Below are 27,010 nucleotides of genomic sequence, written 5' to 3'. Positions count from 1 at the left end.
TTTTTTGTCCAGGACAGCTGGCTGGCATTTTAATTATCATTTAGAGGACATTCAGGGAGTGCTTCCATCTCTCATTATCAAATCTACTGGTATTCAGTCACAAGCAGATATAAATTATGTGACAAATGCCGTAGACGTGAAACATAAGGGTAGCTATGAGCATTTGCCTACAAAGGCAGCAACACTGAAGCCTATACACATATTCTGTTTTGCTACATAATGAAATTGACTGTGTCAAACACATGCTACTCTCCAGCACAAAAACACTCACAGCAAGAGAGAAAATTTGTGACTGAATTAACAGCAAGAGAGAAAATTTGTGACTGAATTAATCATAGACTTTATTCCATGAATAGTCAGTAAGTCAGTCAGTTATTTTGCTATATTACTTGTACATTTTTCTCATGTAAATAGTGTCGCATACACACAAATATGTTCCAGGAAATCAATGGACTGTTGTAGCCACCCCAACAGAAGCAGGTTAGATTAGCCAATATACAACCATGTGGCATGATCAGTCATAGCAACTGTAGCTAGTCATGCCAATAAGTCCTGGATAGGTTCATGCTTACTGCCTGAAATCTTTCTTCTGTGTTTTTTCGTAGTTTATGCCAGAGCAAACTCCTGAAAGTGAATGGTTCATATTGAAGAAGTACATCACACCAACAGACCTGAATATCACAAAAGAATCACTCTATGATACATAAAAAAGTTATTCTCGAAGCCAATTACTACATGAGCTACCAACACCATTCACACAAAATGATGCTAACGTTCTACAACTTTGTTAACAATATATATACTTTCTTTTTAGGGTAAATACTTCACCAAGATATAGATTACATCCCGACAGCTGAGCTAGTCAACATATGGATTAAATTGCTCTGTATTAGGATTAATCCTAAATATACAAAAGCACATTTAGGAGACAAGCAAATCACAATTCTTTATTTGGAACAAATATAATGACTTTTCAGAGCTGACAGCACTTTCTGGACGAAAAAGTCCAGACACATTTAGACGACACTGCCATAGCAAGAAGCATTATATTATCTACCCTTCACCCCTACTGTAGCATGAGGTATTGCATTATGTTGAAACTATTAGAACAGCTGACATTTGCTGTGGGTTCTGGTACCTAATTAGATGGCCGGTAAAAGGGGAAAGAATGAATTCAAATACACATGTACTGCTTTACTTGATGAAATTACATCTTTCAAGGAGCAAGAAAAACACACACACACATACGTCTGTAGATTGCATCCAAACCTTTCCCTTCCTAGTTGTCCAAGTAAAATATCAACCATTCCTGCTTGTTCCATTGAGGAGGAAATTTGGTTAAGATTTCCCTAAACATCTTCGTAGATACAAATACTCTCTTCTGGTAGGTAGAGTGCTGGTAACGGTGGAGTAGCGATCCAGCATTAAGCCTCCAGGTCCAGTCCCAAGCCAAGTTTGTGTCCGCCTTGGTTCAGGCTCTTCCCATCGATCAGGGATGACAGGGTGAGCTTCACTCCTGCCAAACATAAGTACACAATGACTGGTTAAAAAAAGTCTGCTCAGATGCAGAGTGAACAGGCAGCACATAGTGTTGCAATTCATTTTCTTCCTCTCCTTTCTGAGCCACATGAAAAGTGGCTCATGAAATGCACCACTCTTATGCTCATGAACCTATCATCACAAACTCTCCCCATAAATCATGATTCTTCTAGCCAGAGACTGCACACTTTATGCAGAACAGCGACTTACATGAGACTTTTTGCCTATGAGATATTACACACATACCCTATGCCCAAACTCTACATTTCTTTGAGAAAAAAAAGAAGAAGAAAGAAGTACAAACCAAATGGAAAGCTTTGGAGTAATGCTATTTCAGAATCAAGTCTGCATCAAAAAGAGCTCGTTACATGAAGATATTACTGCCTTTCCTCTGTATGATCATCTCATTACTGACACTAACACTACTTCCTGGTACTGGTGCTACACTAATGCTATGACCATAAGGAACATCAATCATTACTAATGGTGACTGTGTAGATGCAGCCTTCACGATAGAATCGTCCGGATTGGGCCATGACTCACCTGGCCTGAGGGTCTGTGTGTATCCGAGCCCGACCTGGCTGGTGTTGCTGACCTTGGCATTGATGTATGCATCAGCATCAAGGACATACTTTGCCCCTAGGGCAAAGCGGGTGGTGTTGGTAGTGGAATTCCAGCCGACATTGATGGCAGTCTCAAGGCCGTCATTGACCTTCTGGTAGATGGAACCACTGAAGTCTGCCCCATCATTCCTACAGGAGTAAAGGGCATCCACACAATGTGAGACAAACTCAATGGTGTTCTTCGATCTAAAGCTTGTACCATAGTGTTTATCTATGGAAAGTAATATACTGTCAGTGAAATGAAAAGAAATATCACACTGACACAATTTGTCTGCCTATGCCACAGACAACCAAAATGACAACCAAGTTCAATCTTGCAGACATAATTTTCAAATAAACAACTGGAATTAGTTGTCATGGGAGATGAGACATGTGAAACAGATTCATATCTCAAGTGGAAGAGAAATGAGAATGTCATGGGCTAAGATCTTGATTACCTCACAAAATATCCATGAAGAAATTTGGTATGGAGTCACTTGTGGATGAAATAAACTGTAATATCATCACTTCATCATCTTTTTACTACCAAAATACAATCTTCCTAAATACACTTCATGTGCCAAGACTGAGAGGGAGTACATTTCCTGTTTTTGTTAATATTCACATTCCTCTCTCTTTAAGGTGGGGGTGGGTGGAGTGGTGGGAGAGTTTGATTTACGTACACAGCAGTGTGAAGTTGGAAGTCACCAGTCTTGTATCCCAGTGCAAAGTTGCTCTTCTTTAGCTTTGACTCGGCTGTGTCAAAAGAGACCTGGAAACCAGCGAGCCATCCTTCGTACCTGTAATTGCAAACATAACAATTGTTACCACTGCACCCCTGCAAGAAAAAATGTATCAGGTCACAAATCCAAACCTAGTCCTCAAATCAATATGAATATCAGCAAGTTTATTAACATAACGATATAAAACAATATACAGACATAAATTATGCCATTGCAGTTTACAGTTACCATCAAACTTAAAGGGACTGTACAGTACAGTGAAACCCCGTTATAACGAGTTCGGTTATAACGAGGAACCGCTTATAACGAGGTGATCGCGTCGGTCCCGTTTTCCTTTGCGTGTAAACCTATGGCAGAACGAATCGGTTATAACGAGTTCGGTTATAACGAGGACAATTTCGGTGCATCATGATAAAGAAAAACATAAGCAATTTGATCGGATATAACGAGGTTCCATTTCTTGACTAAATTGCCGCTTTCAAACACGCGACAATCGAAACACTGAAAACCAAATTCACGCTATCCACGTCTTTTTCCGTTTTGCAGAGAACCATTCCTTCCATGTTTTCTTCTAAATCACGCGATAAGACACAGGAATGCCTTCCGATGTTCCTACTAAATCATTAAACATAATCATTCGATTTTCTTTTCCGCGAGATAGGCGTGCGTGATATTAGGGCAGACCACACAGCAACGAGAAAAAAAAAAAAAGATAACGCATTCAAAAACTTTTTATGTAGCGACACTTGTGGCCAAAAATGGACAATTGGAATGCGAGTGCAACTCATTATTATATCCTTTCCATTTTTAGTTCCGACTTCCAGTTCTTTTGCTGCTTAGCAAATATGAGTGTGGATGATTAAAGCCGAAACAATTAATGAAATCATCGCGATCCCGTTGGGTGACAGTAGCGTAAAAATAGTTGAATAACGCATGTTAACCTCCTTAATCGGTGTTCAGAAAAAGAAACAAACGCATTTATTAATTTAAATAGATCTGGATTTGTTCATTATCATTTAACAAATGATAATTTAAATATGAGTGTGTATGATTAAAGCCGAAATAATTAATGAAATCATCGCGATCTCGTCGGGTGACAGTAGCGTAAAAATAGTTGAATAACGCATGTTAACCTTAATCGGTGTTCAGAAAAAGAAACAAGCGCATTTATTAATTTGAATAGATCTGGATTTGTTCATTATCATTTAACAAATGATAATTTAAATATGAGTGTGTAAGATTAAAGCCAAAATAAGTAATGAAATCCTCGCGATCTCGCCGGGTGACATGTAGCGTAAAAATAGTTGAAAAACGCATGTTAACCTACTTAATCGGTGTTCGGAAAAAGAAACAAACGCATTTAACAGTTCAAGGATGTACAAAACGCAAAGAGATTTTCGAAAGAAAATAAAGAACGCATTTTTAATCCCGTCGGACGCAACGATCATACAATGTATAAAATTACAACCGAAATGATTCATAAAATTATCGAATTCCCGCTGGGCTCAAACAGCGTAAAATACCTCTCAACGCATGTATGTTACTCTGAAATTATCGCGATCTCGCCAGGTGACAGTAGCGTAAAAAATAGTTGAATAACGCATGTTAACCTAAATCAGAAAAAGAAACAAACGTATTTATTAGTTTGAATAGATCTGGGTTTGTTCATTATCACAATTTTAACACTGCATTTCACAATGAAGGTTTTTCTTTCTTTCAGAATGGTCTATGAGGTACAGATTTGCGTAAAAAGGATCACAACGTAACCTTCCACATTCAATCCTGTCGCATATTTTTCAAGAACAGATGTACAAAACGCGAAGAGATTTTCGGAAGAAAAATAAAGAACGCATTTTTAATCCCTTCAAGCGCAACGATCATATATTGTAAAAGATTACAGCCAAAATGATTCATGAAATCATCGCATTCCCGCTGGGAACCGACAGCGTAAAAATACCTCGCAAGTTATGGTAAACAACGCCTGTATTTTACTCTATTTGCGCTGGTGTTAGGAAAAATTAACAAACAAAAATTACAATAAAGAATTATCTCATTTCATCCCCTACTTTTTCGTCTAATTCACAAAAATTTCCCTTTAATGTCTCAATAATAATGATCCATAATTGTGTAATAACAACGCAAAGGATGTTCTTAAGTTTTTTTCATTGATGGGTATATTCCGATGTCGTGCTTATGTTCTTCTTTGTTTTTGATGCGTACGGTTATAACGAGGTACCGGTTATAACGAGGTAATATCGCCGGTCCCACGGACCTCGTTATAACGGGGTTTCACTGTACTGGTTGAGGTGGGGATTCATGTTTTGAACATTCCTAAGTGAGATAATGAAAAACCTCTTATGAAATATGAAAGAGCATGTAATTTTAAGAAGGATTCAACGTTTATTTGATGAAAATTGGTTTTCAAATGGCCGAGATATCCAAAAAAGTGCTAATAATAAAAGGCGACATGCCACAACTTTATTAGGATCTCTTTGTTTCACCTTGTTTTTGGATATCTCGGACATTTCAAAACCGATTTTCATCAAATAAACTTTTGATACCCCTTAGAACTGCATGCTATTTGACATCTCATAGAGTGGTTTCTGAATATCTCGCAAAACGTTAAAAGCTAAATCCTTACCTCGACCAGTACTGTACACACCCTTTAATATGCAAAGTATTTGAATCTATCATTGACACCAAATTTGTGACGCCCAGGCACACAGCTCCGAAGTTACACATGAATATGTACATGCAAGTCAGACCAAAAAATGCTCAAAAACATGAATTCTTGTACACTTTCAATGCAAACTGTGCTTACAGTCAAACTTCTTAAAAGCAAGATTATTTTTTGGTTTTATTGATTACAATCAATTTATAACATATTTTCATGCTTGAAACAAAGTCGCAGACAAAAAAAAAAGAAAAAAGTCAAAAAACAGGGAAGCGCGTAAAAAATTTTCAAAAAACAATAAAATACAAGTTTTTTCACTTACTTTAGCTAAGGACACAAGAAAGAATATTTACACAAAAAATGTGCTTGTTTGGAGCTATATTCAGTGATTTATAGCAAATAGTCTAGATTTCAATCATATATTATGCATAAATTAGCATAATGTAGAATAAATGATTAAAAAAAAAAAAAAAAAAAAAAAAACTCTATGGTTTTTTAGATTACGTCACATGAAATGTGTGTGCGATTTTCGTTCGCAGTCCATGGCCGAGATTGGGGGGGTCTTTGGAGGCCCACCCCGGCTCTATCATCTACCTAAATAGCCCGGCCTAGTTAGGGTTAAAACCAGTATCAAGTAACTCCTGTGTTAGACAGATCTAGTCAAACATTAACACCACTGCCCCTTTCAAAGTAAAACAAAGACTGATTTCCTCTTTTGAGCATTCTATATCACTCCCCAAGACAGAGAATGATAATGTAAAGAATGTGAAGAGCTTTTGAAACTGTTACTAAAACTTTGCTCTGGTAACTACAAGCTGAGCCATGGTATGGTGATGTGGTACAACATTCAAACAATAGCTGATGACTCAGAGTCAGTATGACAGACCCCCCTCCCCCCCCCCCCCCCCAAAAAAAAAAAAAGGTGAATATAACAAAAAGTAAGCAAAAAACAAAATCACAAAAGAAAACAACAAATGGGGGAGGGGGGTGGGTCTTACCACGTAAAAAAGATGTCAAACAAAACAACTCAATAATACCAACCCAATGACACCAGTACTATGCACAGTTGGTCCAGCGAAGTCAAAGTCAACATCTGTCGTGACATTCACGTAGTCCCTCTTGTAGCCTGTCTTGATCTGCCCACTCTTCTTGCTATAGATGCAGAAAGGAAGGAACATCACATATAACATGGGATAACAGACTCCCTGATCAACTTCCACGGCTCAATGTTCTCTAGAAACTGCCTTGTCCTATTTTTTTTTTTTTTTACTTCATTGTTTTACTTTAGTATTATTGCTGCTTTTTTCCCCTCACTATTATGCAAAATCCAAACTGACGAGGTACTGGTCACCTATCCATACCCAATATACAGGAGCTGAGTTGACTGTAGTTAATATCGGAGATATCTGCCATTGTATCTGTACCAGATTTTCACTTCTTTCCAATTGATACAACAGATTTTACAAGAGGAAAGATTTCCTATGAGAGCAATTGTTAAAGAAATTGACATCATATGACTGTGTCTTCCCAAGTTGCTCACATTAATAAAGGTTTGAAAAAGAAAAAATATGTACACTAAAAGCTTCCTAGAAATTAAGTTAAATAACAAAAAATTTCCAAGTTTTGTAATCTAATGTCACTGTAGAATGTTCATGAACATCAAATTAACACAGTCGGGTAGTGACATATGTATCACAGAGTTTACTAACAGCCGTTGAAACTCTTTCCAGTGATGACAACTGTTGTATCATGGGTTAAAAGAACATAACTAGTGACTCCAAAATAAGAAAGGAACAGAAATAGGTGTGGTTGTCAACATCTCTGGTGTTTACTGCAGACTCACTGTCTCCAGTCATGAACCAATACTTATGAGTAACATTGTCAATAGGTGGCAATGTTGGAATGCATGCTGAGACATGGGCTGAAGTTATTATATGTAGCATGACATACAGAACAGGCCAATAGCATGCAGCTGTATGAGGTTACATAATTATACGACTTGCCTGGGCAACTAGACACATAGGCCCGAATTCACGAAGGTGGTACAAATGAAACCATGGTTTAAACCATGGACAAAAACCATGGAGCGCCAAGTGTCAAACAGAATATTTCGTTACGAAATTGGTCATTTCGTCGACAAAATGACTGTTTCGTTAACGAAATTATCATTTCGTCGACGAAATGTTCATTTAGTTACAAAATGTTGTCATTTCTTTACAAAATAATCATTTCATCGACGAAATGACCGATTTCATAGCGAAATATCCCATGCGACACTTGGCATTCCATGGTTTTTGTCCATGGTTTAAACCATGGTTTCATTTGTACCACCTTCGTGAATTCGGCCTTTACGTTTTATATATCTGGACACAACACGATTTGCATAAACATATACAATGATCTAGACACAAGAAGAATGTATTCTTACTCACAGTACCAGGCATATTTCGTATTTGTTCTCTTGAGCCCAATTTCAACAAAATTACACGTAAAGAAGTACCAGCAAGTTGTTGAGAGGAAGTGGCCTTAAAGAATTTTATTATGGTTTACTTCAAACAAAATGCATTGAGGTAAAAGCCCTACAGAGAGTGCAAACTATTACTATTTTGACTGGTTTTAAACCTACAGGTACATGTATTATCTTCCATGTGACAACATCTGACGTTTCTTCTTGTGACATCTTACTACCACAATACATACCCTGTTTGAGGAGAGAAACTTGTGTCGAGTGTGACTTTCATGCCTTGCGCAATCTGGTCCTCGATAGTGACTTCTGTTGACAGAGTGTTTTCTGTGTTCCACTTCTCCTTGAAGGAGAGACCTGATAGGCATTGAAAATAGAGGTATACCTCAAGAATATTTCTGTTCTACAAGACTGCCAACATTCTTACAGTTGAGAGCAGGAAAGTTCCACATAGCAATCTGGGAGATACTCGTGCGTTACACATAACGCACGAGTATCTCCCAGATTGCTATGTGGAACTTTCCTGCTCTCAACTGTAAGAATGTTGGCAGTCTTGTAGAACAGAATATGCATCTTCAGCAAATGAAAATTCCCACATGAGGAAGACTTTGACATTCCTTTGTCAGGACATAAAGAGATACTGAAGTTTTCAAGAATGTTCCACAGAATCAGGGAGACTTTCAAGTTTCTGTCTTATCATGCTTTTGCATTTCACAGTGCCCTCTGCATAGACTAAAAGTAACGTGTCTAGTTCAGCTAATGAGAGATATGTTTGTAAGGATACATAAAATCTACAAAAAACTTGACAGACTTACCATGCTTCGTGGCCTGTTTTAGTATAGGTTTCTAAATGCTGACAGCAGAAAATGTGCATCACAAGAACCAATAATTGTATTATCAGTTTGACTCTTGTTAATTTGAGAATTCTTTTAGTCAAGCCAGAGTCCCTATTCTAAATGTGACTACTAGCAACAGTATTGGGCATGAACTAAACTAATCTTTTACACAACACACAATGATGATATTATCACATGCAATCTGGGCAAGCACTTACCATACTCCTTCCATGAATACTTGGTTTCCAGACTGGCATCGACTTTGCCAGTGTCATTATTTGATGCCGATGACACAGTGAACCCCTATAATAAGATCACAGAACAAAGAATATGCAAATTTCTTTTTTCACTCTATTGTAGCATCTTGGTTCCTAGGACTATCATTCACATTAAACAGGATATATACTCTCATCAAAAAAATTAGTATCATCACAAATAAATTGTAATAAGCATCAACTAATGAAGGTACTAACTTGACACTAACTTTTTTTTCCTTTCTTACTTTGGTAGCCAGGTCAGGCCTACATGTATTTGAATCCGAAGTTTTGGTGGCCTTAAACAGAAGAAAATAGAAAAATTCACCTTGAATGTTTACTGCCTGATCAGGCCACCAAAAGATGGCCTTTTTGGAAATTTTGTGACCTGAAATCAATTTCTAGTGGTGCCTGGCCCCTGGGCCATTGCTAATGTCAAGCCCTGACTAATGCATCCACCACTACATGACCTCCCATGCATTTTACAGGGAATGCAGCTTGAACCCCTCCTCCTCCCTTACCTTTAGAGATCAAAAGGCATCATTATGGGCAATGCCTTAAATTACTGCTGAAGACCACTAATTATTTCTAGCAGGATCCTTACAATATGTACTCTTGCTCTTGCATTTGGATATTATCTGATCACATCTGGTTACTACATAACAGAAAATGCTTGACTCATAGCAGGGCAAGAGTACACAATGGTCAGCATAGGGTCAGGTCTCAACTAACTTGGAAAGCACCATGCACTGCACTGTAATTATCACCTCTTCATTACACACTGTCAAATGACACTATCCTTTTGCATATAAAAACAGGAATGCATGCTCATAGTCTTTGATTTCTTACTAACTAAAAGTCTACATCAGTGTTTCACAAATATTTATACAAGGATCCTGCACAGAAATTAGCCCCCAAAATTTCACAATGTCAAAGAGAATTTATTTGTGACATACAATTGTAACTACAAATGTACATACACTGTATATAGTACAAACATACAGTGGACTCCCATTATAACAAAGTCCTCGTGTTCGTTATAACGGGAGTACACTGTAATACATTGACCTAATCTAAATAGGTATGACGTTCTTTTGAAGCATGAGAACATTAACAGTATGGGTATCTTTGTACATAATCACATTGCAAGTGGCCACTACACTGACACACACACATGCACAATATCTTCACACAAGATGATTGAGTTCATTATCTGAAAATTGTCCACTATTAATCATTGTCCCCACATTTCTACCACACGCTTAAAATACCTTGTATTTTGGTTTTATGACGACAGATGTCCTAACTTTATCAAGCTGTATTATCTTCGCAAAGGAAGGAGGAGGTTAAGTGATCATTGGTGTTGGTTAAATTTTGGTAGTGATCACGGAATTTTTATTGAGTTTTGATCTTTTCCCATATAAGGTCAATGAACTTGGGAGTTCAAGCTGTGCATACTGGAGGTTTACATACGCGCACACTAAAGTGTGTGCTCTGCTCAGGCAAGTAAACAAAAGGCTTAGAACTAAATTTGGAAATTGCATGCCTACATGTATATGGGTGGAAATGAGTTGCTGGCTTGGCGGAGGTCTACGCTCTCCAAGTGCTTTTCTAGTCAATGGATTAACAAACTGCATTTTCCCACACAAGAAAATACCATTTCAGCCAATAATATTGGTACAACTAAATGTAATGATGTATCACCAACTCTTTCTTTTTTTAACGTAACTACATCTATACAGTATGAATGGATTAACAATGTGCAACAAAATGCAGAACAAAACTGTACATATCACATATAGTATATCATACACCGGTTTTATTTCTGTGTGATCTATCCTGTAAGTCAAGTATTTAGAAACTGGAGCTCCATAACTGATCCCTCTCTGAAAGACGGGTGAAAGCCTAATTATTTACAAACGCAAGATTACAACTTCCTCCCTCTCTGTTTCTCTTTCCTCTCAATGAGTCAGATCTGTAACTCACTTGAAACAGCACACACCCACAGAATGATATGGCTTCGAGATAATGGGCAAAATTTACTTTACTTATAAATGATTAAAACATTAAAAATGGGAGAAAATCTGCAAATTTCTACTTACAACATTGTTACTTGTCGTTGTCTTTGCATCCAGCTTCACAAACCCAAAGCCTGAAATACAAAGGACATGGCAGCATATGAAGCAAATTAATAAAAGACAAAACCACAAAAACAAAAACATGAACACACACACAATTTAAAATGTTTGTATAGTCTATGTTGACAGCCTTTTATCTAGCATCAGTATTCATGGCCAATGGTTCATTGTTTATAACCTTGTATACATCAGGGCACATTCTTTAATTGGAAAAAACTATAATTAAACATCAAAATACAAACTGGCACAAAACTCCACTAACAAAATTCCACTTCGGTATTACCTTGCATGACACAGTGATCAAGGCATTTCAACTCAGATGTTTTGTTATCACACAACTACTAAATATACATTACACATAATGTACCTTATAATAAACTGAACCGCTTCAAAAGACTGTTCAGTGTGGATATTTACCTTATCAAATGGAAATTGTGCAAATGACATGCTTCACTATTAACCACTACTAAAGTGACCCACAAAAATCTGGGGAGATATCAAGAAATAATTTTTACTGCCAAGCTGTACCAAAATCTTCACTCAACTGGCCCAGCGTGTAAATTTTATGGTGAGGAAGTTTCCACTTCTACAGAAGTCAACCTTTCCATTACTTAGGGCCAACAGGTAGCATCTTGATCATCCACTTATCATTGTTTTCAAGTTCAGGCATATGGAACTCGGAATTGCAATCTTCATCTACACTATACACAAAAATCCACTTACCAAATCCCTTCCCAAAGATGTCCCTGGCTGCCTTTCCAAGGTCAGAGTATGAGGGTGGGACTGCCATTTTGAATGTTAAGTGTTGGGTGCTGGAGCTGCAAGAGAATCATGCAACAACAAAGCCATAGAATAATACCTGCAGATTTCCCTTTGACATGAGTTTATGCCAGCATTTGACTAATTGACTACAATCTGTATTTTGCCACTAATGTTGTCGATTGTATCACAGGCAATCGTTCCACTTGTACATATGCATCTTTTACAGATTTCACCAAACATAGAGTAAGTTGTATGGAAGTAAACTGTAAAAGTCCAATCATCAAGCTAAATTTCTGACCATTACAAAAAAAGAGAGAGAGAGCATCATACACAATGAATTGATTAAATTGAGAATATTGGAATGGTATGGCTGCTTATTGGCTGGTAGACCTCATCATTGCATCAAGTTTGGCTGTATTGCATCGCTGAGAAAGCTTCTTGTTGAACTACACTGTGTATTGTTTTGTGTAAAATGTACATTTGTATAGGTCTGTGTTGAACCAAAAGGGCAAATAGCTTTGGAATGGAAATGAAATTAATTCAAAATTTCATCAACAAAATATATACAGCTACCTAGATATGTTGGCAATCCTGTGGTCTGGGGAGCATGCACAGTAATGACGCATCACAATGACATTTTATTTTAGGTTACTGAGTCAAAGGTATTCTGACATGTTTCAGTCATCTTTTCAACAATGCCACTGCAATCCTACATGATATAGCTACTTACTAGCTGGCAGAACTCATTATTGCATCAACTTTGGTTGTATTGCATCATTGAGCCTACTGTTTCTTGTTGAACTACTGTATTTCTTTACATGCAAAATGTATCTGCATTGAACTAAAAGAGCAAACATCTTGGAATGGAAATGATATTGATATAATTTCAACAATGCCACGATGGCACTATAATCCTACATTGGCAATATATAATGGCATTTTTTTTTTTCAAATATATTTGGGACAATAACTCCAGCAAAAGTAAAGACTGTATTGACATAATAGAGAAGCTTTGTGTTAGAATACCATTCTCTACATATGATGTACAATAACAAAGACATTCCAAGGTCATGATTGCATGCTGCTCCGTAAGCCCTGGATAGCCAACAGGTCATCCAGATTAGCTAGACATTGTCACAGATCATCAGGCATCAACAATTCTGGCTTCACTGGCAGAGTATGACATAGATCCAGTTATTAGGGCACTGATGCACTCAGCCAAATAAATACATCGGGAGTTCACTCAGTCACCAAACCAAACTGTACATCCCAAGGAGTGTGTGCTTCAGATGCATCACACACAAGAGGAATAAGACTGGTAGCTGGTCACAAAGTTTTAGAAGCAAGCATTCAGGCTATTCATATTTCCAGAAGATCTGCAGGGATCAGGAAATGTTCCTACCGTAGTTTGAATGAGAAACTTCTCACAAAGTTTAGCGAGAAGTTTTGGGAAGTTTGCAATGACACTGGCAAAACTTTCAGAACTTCTTGAAGTTTTGTTTTTGATTGATAATGGTTTATTGAAACAAACATGCAAAGTAGTAGCCCGAAGGCTAAATTATAATGCATCACATGAAAAACGTATGAATTACATCAAACAACAGACATTATATAAACATTTTAACAATAGCAAATACACCACATTTCCTTATGATTGATTCAATGCAATATAAAAATTCGATAAATATATTTTGCATATCATCTGTTAAAAAAAAAAAACCTCATTAACCATTAACACTTTGATACTCAAATAACTGTGTTTGCATTCATTTTTAACTGAACTTAACGTCAATTCCCCAAATCCAATTACTCATATCAATTATTACAGAAAACACAAAACAAAGAATACTTTACAATACAAATACACAAACTAATAAAGTATTTCTTATTGCACAAGCACCGTATGATATAAATTCATGAGGGTGAGTATACTACTCTTTTCCTTTTAAATAGATATCAAGAAGTTTGTATCATCGCAGCTAGACTGAAATATCAGTCTGTATCTATTGCCAGATCAGTCCCTCCTGTGGCATTTCAGGACATTTTAAATAGATTTTATTGTATCTCTGAGTCAAACTATGGCACTGGTGCATTTTTGCACCACCTCATCAAATGATTTTTAAACATGCATGAACTCACCCTAAATATTGAATAACCTAGAATAATCCCACCCGAGTGTCTGGTACAAGTTACGTTTTGACACTTTTTCAAGTGTTGGAATAACTCGCTCACTTGAACTGCACCTGAGCACACAAGCAGTCGGTATAGTACGAATAAGATCAGTGCATACAATAAAAGTCAGTTGTTGATCTGAATGTAGCGATCATGGAGATTCTCCTATGGTGTCTTTGAAAAATTAAACTCCAACCCCCCCCCCTTCCCTCGGCCAAGTCTGGCGATAGTGGTTGTCTACACAGAGTTTGAGGGTTGTTAGTTAGGTGATACGCTATCAGCGTATCACCTATTGTGATTGTCAAAATCTCTCTTTATTTCTTTTTATTCTTCTTTCTTTCTGGACAATTTTGTGTCATCAATATCTCAAGAATGACATTACGGAATAACATGACATTTTCAGGGAACATGTCTCATGACAAAATCTAGCCACAATAAGGTTTTCATGACAGTAACATATCTATGACGTCATCTAGGCGCCATTTTGTGATTTTCGGACCATGTTACATGATCGATCATAACTTCATAACTAAAAGTCATTTCTGTATCATTTTCGGTGGACATTAAGTTCAGGTCACGCTCTATCTTACATTTTAATGCTAATTACCTAGGACATCATTACGCGCGCGTACGCGCGCGTCAAACTTTTAAAAGGCTCAAAACAACTTTCCAATGGGAAATCTCGAAGTTTCAGACAATTTTAAGCGTTTCGCGCGTAGGCGTCCGTCCGCGCATTTTCGCGCGCAGTGCGCGTAAGCAACACGAGAATGCAATTGTTTTGACAGATTTGGATTCGTGATACATTAAGGAACAATATCCAATGATTTCCGATCAATTTTGACTTATAACAAAGGAATGCGCTGGGGTCAAAGTTGAAATTTCGTGTGCGCGTCTATGTGGAAATATAGCGAAAAACATGTCTTTGTTTATTTCGCCATAGCTCTTTAAAACGCGGGGTGACCCTATGTTTTTATTGCATATTACAAAAGCATATGAATTGGAAATAACATTTCAAGCATCAACATTTCCCGAAATACATTATGACGTCATCATATCATTATCTGAAATCAAAAAAGTGGAATTAATTTTTTTGAGGTACTGTTTCTGACATTCATTTGCTCGTATCTCTCTTGTTTAAGCTCAATATTATCCCAAATTCAGATATGTTTTACTTTGAACATTTGCCTTTCAAGTCCATGTCATGGTTTTGAAATTTAATGACATCATCATACCTTAAATTGTGATTAAAGGTAAAGACGCAAAATCGGACAAGTTTACGTGTATTGTCTATGGGAGGTGATTTTTTTTTAGACCATGCATTGACTTGACAACGTTTAAGCACCTTTATCTCAGCTGATTTTACTCCATTTCCTCTGAAACTTAAGTATGTTGTAGCTCAGACAATAAACTGCAGTCATCATGCATTTTATATTTTAAAATCTCCTCATGAGGTCGACAATTATGTAGTTAAAAACTGAAAATGAGAATGCAATCTGTACGGAACGATTGGCGATTGTTGTTTGCAACTGTATATTGGTCGAATCCACGCGGCCACTTGTGGGAAGTTGAATAGCGCCATCTCCGTCAACAGTCACGATTGTATAATTAAAAATTTAAGTTTCGCAAACGATCTTCGGGACAGCCGCGTGGCGTAATCGCTTAGCGCGCTGGGTGTTCATAACGCCATACAGGAAGGCGAGAAGTTCGACTCCCGCAGGACTTTTACCTTTTTTTCTTTCTTTTTTTTCGGCTGCTCAGCTATACTCGATGTCATTTATCGTATTATTTTATCAAGTATACGTAAGCCGTGAACACGGCCGCTCTATTTCCCTTAATTGTTTTGTATCGGAGTTTGGAGATTGGGTTTGCTTCATTAATTTTGTCACACTTAATGTTGTAAATTGCCCCTTGTTACAGTGTCCCGCTTGCCACCTTTCGTTTGCTCTTTCCTTTTCTCTTCATTGGTTCTTGTTATATTGTAACAGGATAGGTAGGAACATGTACGTTTAGATAACTGGCAGGAATGGGAGCTGAATTGATTAACTCTAGTCCAGGTGTATGGCGCCTCGCTCATCTCTTTGAAATTCCAGGTTGTTATTGTTTGACCCAATAACGGAGTTGTAGACAGGTTTTATGTTTCTATAGAGGTATCTTGTGCCACATGAGTGGAAGGCATCACTGTTTATTAGTAGTAGTAATGAACTTTTTCATCTTGTAAATGATATTAAGTTATGAATTTCACATCCAATCTTCGGGACAGCCGTGTGGCTTTATAGTCGCTTAGCCCGCTGCATTGTCATTATGCACTACCTTAGGACGGGATGTTCGAGACCCGCAGGACGCTATTATTTTTTTTCTCTCTCTCTTTCTTTGTTTTTCTTTTGGCAGTTCTGCTTTATTCCGATGTCATTTATCGTATTATCTTATCAAGTATACTACCCCACGAGACACAGTCACTCAAGTTTCATTTTTTTTTTTTTGTCGGAGGCTGGAGGTTGTATTTGCTTCATTTATCATACGTAATGTTGTAAATTGCCCTTGGTATACAGTGCCCCGCTTGCCACCTTTCGTTTCTCTTTCCTTTTCTCTACGTTTGCTCCTGTTACACTGCACAAGACAGGTCGGAAAATAATTTACATAACTCAACTGGAGCAGGAATGGCAACTGAATGAATTAACTCTAGGCCAGGTGTATAACGGCGTCTCGCTCATCTCTTTGAAATTCCAGGTTGTTATTGTTTGACCCAATAACGGAATTGTAGACAGGTTTTATGTTGCTATAGAGGTATCTTGCGCCACATGAGTAGAAGGCATCACTGCTCAGTAGTAGTAATGAACTTTTTCATGTCCCTCCATGTCAATTATAGTGTGTTTAAAGGGGTTGTGCGTCTATCTGCCAAAGAAAAGGAAAACCTTATTTTCGCCATGGCTGTTTCTCTATACGTAGCCGTAGGTGGTGAGTGTTGTTGGTATCTGAGCAGTGAAGAACAGGGCATCAGGCTAAAATCCCCCTTAGTTATACGCGCTAAGCGTTCAATGTGATATATCTTTATTTATGTAGTCAATCACTGCTAATGGAGTTACAGAATTATGTTATGACACGTTTCACTGAAAGTTTGTAAAGCAAAGTTTATGGACAAGGCAAGCAATTGTACATGAATAATACCATTGATTTCAGAGGGAAATTATGTTATACCTAAATGTAAGAGTATCACTGCTTTGGAATTGGTGAGACAATATGCTTGGCACGAGGGCTTCCACTTCTAATAGCTGATCCCTTTGAAGATTTGTCGGTCACGGGTGATCGTCATGATTCATCATTCACGTAGAAGCTTCCGTTGCACACTCTTAGTCGAGAAGACTTACCATCACACTTCAAATTGTGATTAAAGGTAAAGACGCAAAATCGGACAAATTTACGTGTTATGTCAATGGGAGGTGATTTTTTTTTTAAAACCATGCATTGCCTTGACAACGTTTAAGCACCTCTATCTCAGCTGATTTTGCTTTATTTCCTCGGAATCTATAGTATGTTGTAGCTGAGACAATAAGCTGCAGAAAATCATGCATTTTATTTTTGCAAATCTCATCAGGTTGATAATTTTGCAGTTTAAAACTGAAAATGAGAATGGAATGTGGACCAGACGATTACTGAATCATCTTTCACATACATAACTTTACGTTCCTCATATTTTCTCGTCGAGACGTATGGCCGAGTGGTTAAAGGCGACGTCTCAGAGACGTGAGGTTGCGGGTTCGAACCCCACAAGAGCACGACACAAAATACTTATTTTTTTTTTACTTTTTTTCTTCAATGGAGTACTACACCTTCACCTATACAGAAATCACGTTTGCATGTAACCGCACCTATACGCACACACACACAATATCCCTTTGTTTTGTGTTGGAAACCAAAGCGCTTCGACTGGAAATTTCGACCTGAAAATACAAATGTAAATGTGAAGGTGACCCTTAAAAGACCTTATCGCCAGGTTTGATTTCTGTTTTTTTAACAGTATAAAGACCTATTGGTAAATATTCACTTACATATCCTGTCTGATCGACTTACTTGCCCACGCCGACACACGCATGAAATGTTCACATGGTTGCATGACAGAAACAATTTCATCTGAATTATGTGGGACTGTATAAAGAATAGGACTTCACGAATGTGTCTCATGTCCTCTATTTGTCTGTTTATGCTAAAAAAAAAACAACTGCTATAACATCTAATACATTTTGCTTCACTTGTCACACAAAAGGTTATAAATTGCAGTGGTGCAGTATATTTTTGCCAGGTCTCGTCTTCTCTTCCCTTTTCGCTACGTTTGTTTTGTTATACTGAAGGTGGGGATTTATGCATTTATATAAATACTTCAACTTGAGTGGGAAAAAGAACTGAATTGATTTACTCTAAGCCAGGTGTATACCGTCTCGCTCATATCTGTGATATTTCATACTGTAAAGTATTGTTTGACCCAATAACGGAGTTGTGGACAGGCTTTATGTTGCTTTAGAGGTATCCTGCGCCACATGAGTGGAATGCATATGCTGTTTAGTATTAGTGAAGAGTTCTTTCATGTCCCTCCGTGCCAATTACAGTGTGTTTAAAGGGGGTTGTGTGTCGATCTGCCAAATAAAAGGCAAAACTGTTATTTAAGTAATGGCTGTTTCTCTATACGCAGCCGTAGGTGATGAGTGTTGTTGCCATCTGAGCAGTGAAGAGCGGAGTATCAGGTTATAATCCCCTGAGTTATATGTGCTAAGCGTTCATTTTGATATATCTTTGTTTATCTAGTAGTCACTGCTAATGGAGTTACATAGTTATGTTATGACACGTTTCACTGAAAGTTTGTAAAGCAAAGTTTATGGACTATGCAAGCAATGGTAGGCCTACATGATTAATACCATTGATTTTAGAGCGAAATTATGGAATGCCTAAATGTCATTGTCTCATTGCTTTGTTGAGACAATATGCTTGACACTCCTTCCACTTCTAACTGTTCCCTTTGAAGATGTGTCGGTCACGGGTGATCGTCATGATTCATCTTACGTTCCACACTCTTGGTTCGAAAAGACTTACCATTTAGTTACGTGGTTAGAAGCTATGTCTCTTTCTTTATTTTAGTTGAGGTAATGCCGCTTTCGTCTAGGTACAAATCATATTGTCATGTAAACAAACACACACTCTCTCTATTTGCCTCTGTTTTGTTTTTGGACGTTTCACTGCTTTTACTGCCGGAAAATTTCACAGGCTTGTAGCTGCAAGGGCTTTCTTTATTTTTCCTTTTTTTCTTAGGCAGTTCAGCTTCACTCCTATGTCATTTGTTTCACTATTTCCTCAAGTATACACATCCCCACGAACACAAACACGCAATTTCCCTTATTTTATATCGGAGGTTAGAGTGTTTCTGTTGCTCGTGGGAATTTTTGTTTATCGCCAAATTACAATTCATTTAGCTAAACATGGATACTCAACCAGCAGAGCCCTTAAAATAAGTCAGCAAGTAGTTACTAGTACAATATAGCACCATATTTCGTCCGGGTATAAATCCCATTCTGTAAAGACACGCACTCGCTATATTTTCCTTTGTTTTGGATTGGATGATTCATTGCTTAATTGCTGGAAAATTTTACAGGCTTGTAGCTTTAAGAGCTCTCCAAACTGATCATATTAATGACAAGATTCGATATAGCAGTTTTGGTTATGGAAATAAGGGCTAGAGTTCATATTTTTAAAAGACCACTATTAAAGTCAAGACGATCTTTAAAACACTGTATTGACGTGTTTCAATTTGTTCGTGTTTATATTTGTTCGTCATTGTAGAGATACACTGTACTAAGAAAACCTGTTAATCTACTTGGGCCTACTTGCACACGCAGACACACGTACAGGACTTTCCATGTGGTTTGCATTGTTACTAACAATATGATCTGAATAATAAAGGTCCAAAAAAAAATCGACTTTGCTAAAATATTATTGCAGAAATATAACTTAAAGTCGCTATATTTCATTGTTTCGTTGTCAATCACTGGTGACCGATATCTGATGACCCCAAGCGTATCACCTAACTCGTCTTTAAAGTGACGAGTTTCATGTCTCGTTTATACTGTGTATATGTGAACCCCCTTTTTTTTATTTTCTCTCCTTTTCCTTTCATTTTTAAGTACACTGTATTCCTATCTTTTCCCTTTCCTTTGTATTAGTCTTTTCTTTTTTCTATCCAACTTTTCACGATTCCTTATTAAATTGATTTTCTACCTGTCACTTTGTTTATCTTTCCCTCCCTCGACCTTTCTTTCACATCTTTTCATTTCCTTTTCAATCAGTATAATTTTTTCCTTATTTTTCCTTTCAGTTTTGATTTATTTCTCTTCTCTTTTCTTTTTTTACATGTTGAAGGGACTGTAAAGTACTGGATGAGGTGGGGATTCATGTTTTGAACATTCCTAAGTGAGATAATGAGAAAACTCTTATGAAATATGAAAGAGCATGTAATTTGAAGGATTCAATGTTTATTTGATGAAAAATTGGTTTTCAAATGGCTGAGATATACAAAAAAGTGATAAGGTGACAGGCCACGCCTTTTATTAGGATCTCTTTGTTTCACCTTGTTTTTGGATATCTCAGCCATTTCAAAGCTGATTTTCATCAAATAAACTTTTGAGACCCCTTAGAATTGCATGCTCTTTGACATCTCATAGAGTGGTTTCTGAATAATAGGGATCTCGCAAAACGTTAAAAGCTAAATCCTCACCTCGACTGGACCAGAACTGTACACACCCTTTAAGTCTATCATCTATTTTTATAACTTTTCGTCTTTTTTCCCAGGTCTGCCTTGTACTGTATTTCTTAAATAATTTTTTCTTTCCCCCTTTTCCTGTCCTTCCTTTTTCTTTTACATGTGGCACATTTCTTTTCCCCCTCGTCTCTCTATTCTGTCCTCTCAGTAAGTCTCTTTCTTCCCCTGTCTCTATTTATTTATCAAAGTCAATTTTTTAAAGTCAACTTTTGGAATTGTCTTATACAGTTTAAAATTCTTATTTCATTCAAACACACACTCATATTCACGAACACACACAACACCACTTTAATAACCACCACCCAAATCCAAAGCAACCAATACTAAAGCACAAGCCTTGGTAAGTAGATTTTCTACATGCCGACGGAATGGGAAAAAAGAAGTTTAAAATTTATCTTTTTGAAGATACCACATGAACTCACAGAACCTCTAGAAAAACCATCCGTGATTGCTAGTTACGGGGTACAACATTCAGACTATTAAAAGTAAGAAAGACAACCAAATGTTGCGCTGCGCTGAAGTGTGGACTTGATTCATACCGTGTCCGTGGGCCTAACCGTTACACCCAACTGTCTACAAATGGTCTATGTCTGCTCGTGTCTAGCAAGAGCTGCTGCGATCGAGTTATTACAACATGTGAGAAAATGTCAAAATAGCAAATAGATCTAGAATATCTAACATTAGTAACGTAGGATCTGACAGAAGCAAATTAGCCAAATATTTATTCTTGCCTTGGTTGTTTGTTCTGACTCACCGAGAGTGAGCAAGTTTAAATCAATTGAAATTCACATTCATGAGGTGGTGCAAGACTAAGAGTACACCAGTGCTCAAACTACACTGAATTCAGAGAATCCAGGTGAAAATTTTCATAATACTTCTATATTAATTACGGGTCATCATACTTTATTAGTACATTGTCTAATGTCAATGATCAGTAAGTTTCATACTACTTTTCAACTACACTGCATGCACAACTGGGGCTACGTGTAAATGTACATGCACGCAATGAACGGAAGTGCTCCATCCATCCATCCAGCAAGCACTCACATGTTCATCTGCTGATGCAGATTACGCACCAGGACAAACGAAATTAGAAGTTATTATTCCCGATACACCAGACCTAAACGTAGTGTTAAGTGGTAGCATAACGAAATAAAAGCCTAGATAAACATAGAACAAACATCCAATTTCAATCACTGCTTGAAATGAGGCATATACGACAAAATAATAATCGGATCTTTCTTACCACTTGAGCCTAAACGCCGGTAATGTCGAAGCTGTTCAACGTGCGCGTAAGCTCAGTAACGTGTATTCCTACGGTAAAAATAGTGCGCACGCGTTTAAATGGCCGCCGACGACGGTAAATTCACGTACAGCGCTAGCGTACAGTATTGCTGCCCAGGGTCCTATTGATAGCGTGAAACTGGAGCACACGCAGTACGCATTACCATATGCAATCACACGTTTACGAATGTAAAGTTCGATCGCCATAAAGTGAATGAAAATGCGTGCGTACAACGAGCGGTGAATACCTTACCTGCTTTGTGTAGATGCCGCGTGTGCTGCACAGCAGTACGTGCCGAGTAGTGAGGGGCAAAGAAAATCGGCAGGTTACCGGATACAGTTGCTCGGGTCAAACTTGCGAGGTATTTGGACGGGTTTCTCGGGCCCAGTGCGAGGGCACACACACACGCGACCGACCTCAGTACCTGTACTGAGTGCATGTAACGGATATGAGAGACTCGTCCTTTAACCACGCCCATTTCTGTACGTCATGAAGTTACGCAACAGGCACTCGCCCTTCGAACAGCAATCATAAAACATAGATTCAGCAGGGCAGCTATTATTTTATCGCAACTGTTAGGCCTAATTGTAGAAAATCTCTAAAAAATGAATACAACACTAACAGAGAAAAACACAAAGCCCTTCTTTAAAAAAAAAATCTAAGAATCTTTACATGTAATACAAATAAATAAAAAACAGAATCCCTTTTTAAAGTTATTCATCAAGTCAAAGAATGCATATTGGCATATTTTTTTAAAACATAAAACACTAAAAGACTTGAAAATGAAAAATAATATACTTATGATCCTTTTGCAGAAAGGAGAATATTGCTCGATCATTAATTCAGCCCTATAAATTGTGACGAGGAATCTGAAAAGGAATAATGAATAAGTAAAACAATGCAGGCCTATAATATCATTTGCTGCAATTCCAAGCAGCCCTGTACAGACAGTATCTATACTATAAATGATAGCATAAGTAACTGATGACAATTAGTAATCATTTTGTCTATGCAGTATTCTGACAATATACTTATTATGAAAACGATAATTATCATCTCCTTCATCAACAAAATCCTGTTCAGTGATTGGTCTACATATAGCATCATGTGACCAAAGAAGAGATTGATATGATGCTGAAGTAGTGCCGATTGAGATATATGTGCTATATTCTGCAACATAATATTCATGCACTCTACCCTGAATATTACATCATATTCGCAATCAATCAATAGCTTTTCATCAATAGTGTGTGAAATTGCTATACAGGCCCCGCCAACTATGAGTATATAATCACATCCACTCATACAGAAATGTCATTATTTTCTTCAGGGCTATGACACCCCTTAGAAAATAGTGCTATTCCTGTCAAAATCACGCAACTTCAAAAGGAGCCTCTCAGAGCATGGTATTACCATCATATAATTATGCCTGGGTTATACGCACAGTATGTATGATCTGCGCATCACAGGATGGGAAAAACTGTCAAAATATGAAATGACTTGCAAAATGAATCAACAAAGAGACAATTTGTATGCTTACTAATATCCACTCTCTATTACCAGTAATATTAGAGACATTTCTTTTATCAATTGCATAATTGACAGATATGTGGTAAAAAGGTTCATTGTAACAAAATATATGTGTTCTGCATTTTCACACCATATTGATACAGATATAATTCAAAACAGACACAAAAATGCACAAAGATTACATTAGACGTACGTCTCATGCATGCACTAGGCATGAGACTCACAGCAAAGGGTGCTTCCTCATGCTCACACGCCCGACAAGCTTTTTCTAATGCACCCCCCCAAAAAAAAACAAACACAAAAAACCAAAAACCAACAACAACAAACAAACAAACACAAACCCTAAAAAACAAACATTTGGGGAAGGAAGAGAACTTTGATGCAGTTCTTAAAGGACAAGTTCACCTTCATAAACATAAGGATTGAGAGAATGCAGCAATATTAGTAGAACACTTCAGCGAAAGTTTGAGGAAAATTGGACAATCGATGCAAAAGTTATGAATTTTGAAAATTTTTGTGTTGGAACCGCTGGATGAGGAGACTACTAAGGCTCGTGATGTCATATGAGTACAACAGTATAAAGAAAATGTAAAGAAAATTCAACATATTTTCACTTTTTTCGCATAATAAAAGAGCACTTGACTTGCCTCTTTCTAAAGGCAATGGGAATAATATTACCCATAACATATGTCAGTAACGAGTCAAGGGAATGTGTACATTTTTCAAAAGATGAAATTTTGTGAAATTCTCTTTATATTTTCCTATATTGTTGTACGCATGTGACACCATACACTGCAGTAGTCTTCTCATCCAGCGGTGACTGCACAAAAACTTCAAAAATTCATAACTTTTGAACGGATTGTCCGATTTTCCTCAAACGTTCAATGATGTGTTCTACTAATATTGCTACATTCTCTCAATCCTTATGTCAGTGAAGGTGAACTTATCCTTTAAGCATGAAAATGTGCATGATAGAAATTTTCATCATGGGACTACCTTAGTGTTGTACTGTTTTTAACTGGTTTATTCAAACATTCTTATTTTCAATTCTCTACCATACTACAGGTAGGGCCTATAAATCAGTATAGAAGTGCTCAATCTAAAAATTCTAGTCACTACATTCTTGAAAGAAATTCTGTAGTTTCCAAAACTAAAGATAATGTTACACTGCCCCATGTAAAAGGGGGGGGGGGGAGGGGCTACATGGTTCCACAGCCCCTGAGATGTATTAGGGATACTAGGTCCGTTGATATGTTTTCTACTAACAAAACAGAAGAAATAACTTCACACAAAACGAAAAAACTCAATAAAAAACAAAATTCTTTCATGTGGATATGATAGTTGTGGAATTCTCTGCAAACAAAACCATGACAATTGCATGATTTGTTTGGAGATCCCCGCATAACCCAACATTCAAACTGTTGTCATTTTCTTAATGGTCATTTTCATTTAAAATATCTTCCTCTTAGAGACTTACCCTTCCCTAACCTCAAAATGTTCTGCTTACAAACAAACATTGAAAAACAGTAAAAATATACATAAAAACACTTACAAAACAAATACATAAAATTCCCTGAGCAGATACAAAGTTTATACCCAAGTCAAAACCATCTGTATAATCCCTATTTCATATTAGACTTGTCACAAACACTGAAGTGTCGTAACATCTGTTTCTGGTCAGTGATAAGTTTATCATGTTGAACACATTTCGAAGTCTACAGGGCACAAGGACTATAAAACATATATAACACAAATAAACATTGCTTTTCTTAACTTAAAGTACCTGGGGGTTTCTTGCAATATCAAACTCTACTCAGTATATGAAGAAGTAAATTCCATACTATTATTCAACATTAACCTGTTGAGGACGAGTCCCGAGTATACTCTGGCAGGTGTCTATGTGAAATGCACGTTGTAGCAAAATCAAACCGTCCTCAATGGGTTAACTTATAGAGTAGAGTGATACTGGGATGAAATGAAGCAGGCAAAGAAACACCTGCATAATCCTAATATAGTTCACAAACTAAAACTCAATATAAATGCATACATACACCCCAAACTCAAACACACACACACAGTAATGTAGGGGCACCTACATGCCGGGTCTACATCATGCATGCAGAAATCCTCAAGAGGGGTGTCTTCAAGTGATTAAATGACAAAATGGGGTATTTGATATTCCCATGCTAAACCTTTGGTTCCATACCCTTAATCATGAAAGCTTGTCAATTCTCAGGATTTTACAGTACACTTGAACGAGCATTGCTTTGGCCACACGGTATAAATCACACCTAAAAGACTTTGGTTGTAGCCTGGATTAAAAAAAAAAAAAAAAAAAAAAAAAAAAACTTTTTTACAGAGATATGAAAATACCTGAATATTAAAGCTATACATACACAAGTTTCAACTAGCTTTACAAATTGTAAACATTTTTTTCCCTTTAAAATTGAAATATTTATAAACTTAACATTTCACATATTCCCATGTCATATAAAACCACTCATATGATACATGGCTGACATAACTTATTCTTAAAAACAAATAGATCATTGCTCCCACACCTAAAACAAAAGAATAGTTAGACTTCCACAGAACTCCTCTGTAGAGTTTTTTTTTTGTCGTTGTTTTGTTTTGTTTATGAATGCAACTCTCCCGATCCACCATCTCTACTTCAAAACTACCACAGTTTTGTAGTTCTCAGGAAAAGAAACAAGTTAAAAGCTCTGAAAATACATTTTGTATTGTGAAGAGACAATTTTAAAATCATGATAAAAATGGAAAAATATACACAATTACTGCATATAGAAATATGCTCTGCCCTTCCCTGTTGCACATGGGTGTGTATTAAAGATCACCTCATTCATTTGCACATAGCATACAACCAGCACATGGACCTAACCTCTCCTGTTTACATTATTTTATATGCAATGTACAGAATTGAAGATATCTTCAGCTCTACACATTTTAGAATAATACCTAACATACAAATTAATACATTACATGGGGAATCACAATGTGATAGGATATACATCATACTACACTTGTAGTATCACATTTTTTTTACACGACTATGGAAATGTGTCCCAAAATAAGTTGCCCTAAAACAGTATAATTAAATAGTTAATAATAAATGAAATTGCTCTACATCAAGAACTGAAGATGTTAAAAAAGTGCAATGAGATGAAACAGAAAACAATGCCAAAACAACC

The 27,010-nt window shown here is 37.0% G+C and overlaps 1 protein-coding gene across 1 annotated transcript; it reads right to left on the bottom strand.

Annotated features, from left to right (window-relative positions):
• Window positions 1-316: 316 nt before the first annotated feature.
• LOC140228646 (non-selective voltage-gated ion channel VDAC2-like) lies at window positions 317-22,384 on the bottom strand. The gene is made up of 9 exons (XM_072308895.1): window positions 22,233-22,384; window positions 11,974-12,068; window positions 11,215-11,264; window positions 9,077-9,161; window positions 8,259-8,379; window positions 6,600-6,710; window positions 2,825-2,941; window positions 2,083-2,291; window positions 317-1,516 (listed from the first exon to the last, which is right to left on the bottom strand). Exons 2-9 carry the CDS (start codon window positions 12,038-12,040, stop codon window positions 1,425-1,427), a joined length of 852 nt encoding a protein of 283 aa, XP_072164996.1. The 5' UTR covers window positions 12,041-12,068; window positions 22,233-22,384; the 3' UTR covers window positions 317-1,424.
• Window positions 22,385-27,010: the final 4,626 nt, after the last annotated feature.

This window comes from Diadema setosum, chromosome 5 (genome assembly GCF_964275005.1).
Source record: "Diadema setosum chromosome 5, eeDiaSeto1, whole genome shotgun sequence".
Classification (NCBI taxonomy): domain Eukaryota; kingdom Metazoa; phylum Echinodermata; class Echinoidea; order Diadematoida; family Diadematidae; genus Diadema; species Diadema setosum.
Note: the sequence above shows the minus strand (reverse complement) of the source record. Positions and strands in the feature narration are given on the sequence as shown.